Source organism: Lolium perenne, chromosome 4 (assembly GCF_019359855.2).
Source record: "Lolium perenne isolate Kyuss_39 chromosome 4, Kyuss_2.0, whole genome shotgun sequence".
Lineage (NCBI taxonomy): Eukaryota > Viridiplantae > Streptophyta > Magnoliopsida > Poales > Poaceae > Lolium > Lolium perenne.
In genome coordinates, this window is record NC_067247.2 from 289,497,415 (window position 1) to 289,501,446 (window position 4,032).

Here is a 4,032-nt window from a genome sequence, read left to right on the forward strand (position 1 = left end):
GGAGTCTTTTTTATGTTTAAATTTGGTTGGATATCATTCAAATCCTTGCAATATATATCAAATTTTAACGAATCCAAGAGTTTCTGGTCAAATTTATATTTTTCAAATTTAAGTTTGGGGGTCACGATTGAAAACAGATGCGTAAAAAACGGCAACTAGCGACAGCTTCTGCAAACCTGGATCCGATGCTTTTTTCGAACACCGTTTGGGGACGCGACTGGAGCAGTGACAATGCAATACATCAGTTCGGTTTATAAATAGGAAATGCTTAGCTTGTACTTGATATTGATAGCGTCAATGACAATCCCATGATAATTGTGTCAACTGATTGCAAATCAGCAGGACAGCCTATGTGGCATCTCCTTCAGAGCGGTTTGGGTGTGATTATTATTTCTCTTGTACAGGATTGGACAGAAAATCTAAAGTTTCGCTGTCCGAGAAATGAAAGCATTTGTATGGAAATCAACTTGTTTAATCCCTAAAATCTTGTTAAACCGCAATGTAGGAGTACATGTTTTCCAATGAGACTCAAAAATAAAAGCATGAATCAGGAAATCAACAAGATGACAGAATGATTGTGCCGTCCACGGGGCTAGGCGCACGGAAGAGGAGAGCTGCAGAATGCAAGGGACTGCAAAGGGGATCGGCAAGCTCTGGCTAGGTTGGCGCAGGGGTTCCGCCGCGCCATAATTTGTCGCCATCAGGCAAGATGTAGAGGTTAGGGAGCGCCCGGGATTCAGATCAGCGATCTCACGATGTGGTCGTGTGAGGTGGGGCGGTTGCATGCGAATTTACCATCCTACCCATAGTATGTTACGTTAAAATGCATTATTAGTTGACCTGATCGGATGGATAAAATTAATCGCAGTTCGTAGTACTCGGTAGTACTCCCCAATCACCCTAACACAACTCATGTTTTAAATCTTAAGCATTAAAAATACATATCTAAAATCACCGTAACACAGCCCATGTTTTAAATCTTGAGCATTAAAATTACATATGTGCCAACAACTAAAATAGTTCTAATGATGTGGATCTATGTGGTATCTCTATTTAGACCCCCGTATCTTGGTTTTAGTATATAATAGAATATAGGAGTACTTCAAGTGAGACAACTATAAATGTACGTCAACTGATCTGAAACAGCAAAGGGAATATTTACTCATTTCTCAGCATTGTGATCTGAAACAATTGTTCATTAATGGCCTCCGATTCGAGGATAGCTCGCCCAGCCTCATGCATATGGTCAAATTCTACGGGGGTGATGCAACAAAAGAGACACTTTTACCGCCCGGCACCCACTTCAATTAGAAAATCGCCTAAAAAAGGAAAAGTTTAGAGAAAGAAATAATGAGTTAAACGACCTTGCAGGTCTCCTTCCACAGCCGACGCACCCAATCCGTCGTACGATCTTTTCAGGTGCTCCCCCCTAACAGCACTACTGAAAATAATCAGCACCCACCAATTGCCAAGATCAACCCTATCGGCTATGTCCCTATAGTCTGAATTGAAGAAAGTGTCACGAGCTAATGAAGATATTCATATAATTCGGCAGCAAATTGGTGGCCGTCTTAATCGGCTTGGTCAGTTAAACAATTCAATCTTCAAAATGTTATTATGAGCCATCTTTTTTTTCAACGCAAAAATGGTCGAGTGGGGGCATATCGAAGAATTTGGCCTTTGCGGCTTACTCCCGATGTTTCATTACGCATTTACGCACCATGCAACTATATGGCAGTCGTAATCACTCATGCGTACCTAAGGACTCAGTCCAAGTGCAGATTTTTCCATGATAAGGTGATAGTGTTACTACATGCGGGAAACTCTTGGTCATTTGTTGCATCTAATTAAGTGCTTGCTTGATGCGAACACACACTACGCCCAGGGTGTGCCCCTATAAATATAGCCCTACACCAAACAATCGTCTCACACATCCCCAAAGCAAACCTAAGACACAAACCACGAAGCAATCGACTAGAAATCAGAAGCATCCATGGCAAAGCCACAGGCATTGGCTGCAGCACTGCTGCTTGTCTTGGTGGTCTCCCTCGCCGCAACAGAAGGTGTTCACGGCATATGCGGCTTGTCAAACGGCGAATTCAAGCTTTGCCAGCCCGCGGCGGCGGTGAACAACCCCACGAATGGCCCCTCGTCTGAGTGCTGTGCCGCGCTTGGGAAGGCTAACCTGTCGTGCATCTGCCGTTACAAAGGCGTCGCCGGCGTATGGCTGAGGATGTACCACATCGATGCCAATCGCGCCATGGCGCTTCCCGGCAAGTGCGGTCTCACTATGCCCAGGAACTGCTAGTGAGGATTGGACGTACTATCTATACTGTCCGTCTACATATACATCAACACTTATACATCTAAATAAGTGGAGGAGCACTTGAAAGGCTTTGTGCTACTCGTTCTTACCGGTACGTGTTATGTGATTTCACGTGTGCTCAATTATCTCACTAAGATATGGATGAATAGTATGCCTGTATGCTATAATTGTAATGATGGCAAAAAGTGCCTTACTTGGAGGACTGAATATAAGTAGAATCATGATATCTGGTCTAATTGTCTACCAGCTTGCAGTGATATTTTGTACCGGAATGCACTGCAAGCTAAGTAATGTTATGGATTATGGGAACAATATGAATGGATGACACTTTTTTTTATAAAGAGAATATATTAATATCAAAAGATACCAATTATACCTAGCATCTGCAACAACGCAACACCCTAATGACAATACGGATGCACACAACCAAAAAAAGAGAAAAGAAAACTAAGAAACAAAAATCCCACTACAGTATCCCAGACCTAACAACAGCCATACATGCACCACCAAGACAACATCTAAAATACGGACTCTCAAAAAAAAAACGCCTCTAAGAAAGGAATGCTCCAGCACCGTCGTCGCCCGACCAACGATTTTAGGTTTTCGCTCCAAGAATGGATGACACTTATCTTGTTTGTTCATGACTGTGGTTGGCTATAGTGTACTGATGGGTTGCAAAGCTTCAGAATGCGATTGGGTTATGTTTTGGAGCGTCTTGATGGAACATGCGCCCTATTACATGGAGTAATTAAGATTTGATTCCTTTGGTAACATGATTTATTTGTTGCTTCGTGGCACGTAAAAAATGGCGCATCTAATTTGTTTGATCCGAAAAAAATTATTTTCTAAAATACTTCGTTTTAGACATAATAAAAATTGTGTTACTATCTCTTGGAGAGTTTGCTTCCGCGACTTTAGATTTAATTTAATTTACCAAAAAATTGTGTCATAATTAATGATATGCTAGTTTCCAAAGCATCATAGTTTTATTACAGCCCACCGAACATTTATTCCAATGAAAAAAGCGTGTGCCATCAAAGCGAAAAATAGTCTCATTTACATCATGTGATTCACACGAGTGCATCCAATGATGGTCGTAAAACACTAAACCCTGCATGGTCACAACACAAATGTACACAGCGTGTCGACCTTGTCCCTTGCATCCATGCTGAACCAACCATGAAGACAGATGATGGGGGATGACGAGGGATCCAACTAGGCAAATTAAATTTCTTTGAACAAAATTTGCAAAATGTTACGACACCTCTACACATGTGAGAATCATTCTTGGCGAGCATGTCAAATTGGCAATGGCCCATGCTTCTGACAATGTGTCTATAAGCTTCCTGGTAGTATCTCGCATAATGCTTCTCTGAGTTAGTAAAAAAAGTTGTGAACAGTGATGTTGTGCTTTCCCTACGTTTGCATCGGACTGAAAGAAAACAAATGGGCGTGGTCAAAAAACTAACCAACCATATTTATTTATTAAAAGTTAATTTTGTCACTGTACACCTAAAAACAATTCTCTTGGGTTTCCATACCCATGTCAAATACATCCGGTTCCATATCCATGTCAAATTCTCTTGGGTTCCATATCCATGACAAAAATCAAATACATCTGCATTCCATATGCATGTGAGATCAATCCTAAAGACAAGTGGAGTGATCTAGGACCATGATGACAAATTTAGAGGTGGATCACATAG

At 41.4% G+C, this 4,032-nt stretch overlaps 1 protein-coding gene across 1 annotated transcript; it reads left to right on the forward strand.

The window, feature by feature from the left end:
- The first annotated feature begins 1,916 nt into the window (after positions 1–1,916).
- LOC127295734 (putative lipid-transfer protein DIR1) lies at positions 1,917–2,550 on the forward strand. The gene has a single exon (XM_051325721.2). The coding sequence runs from the start codon at positions 1,994–1,996 to the stop codon at positions 2,306–2,308; it is 315 nt and encodes a 104-aa protein (XP_051181681.1). The 5' UTR covers positions 1,917–1,993; the 3' UTR covers positions 2,309–2,550.
- Positions 2,551–4,032: the final 1,482 nt, after the last annotated feature.

Coding starts and splice junctions, on each gene's coding strand:
- LOC127295734 (XM_051325721.2), top strand. CDS start 1,994: ATGGCAAAGCCACAGGCATTGGCTGCAGCACTGCTGCTTGTCTTGGTG.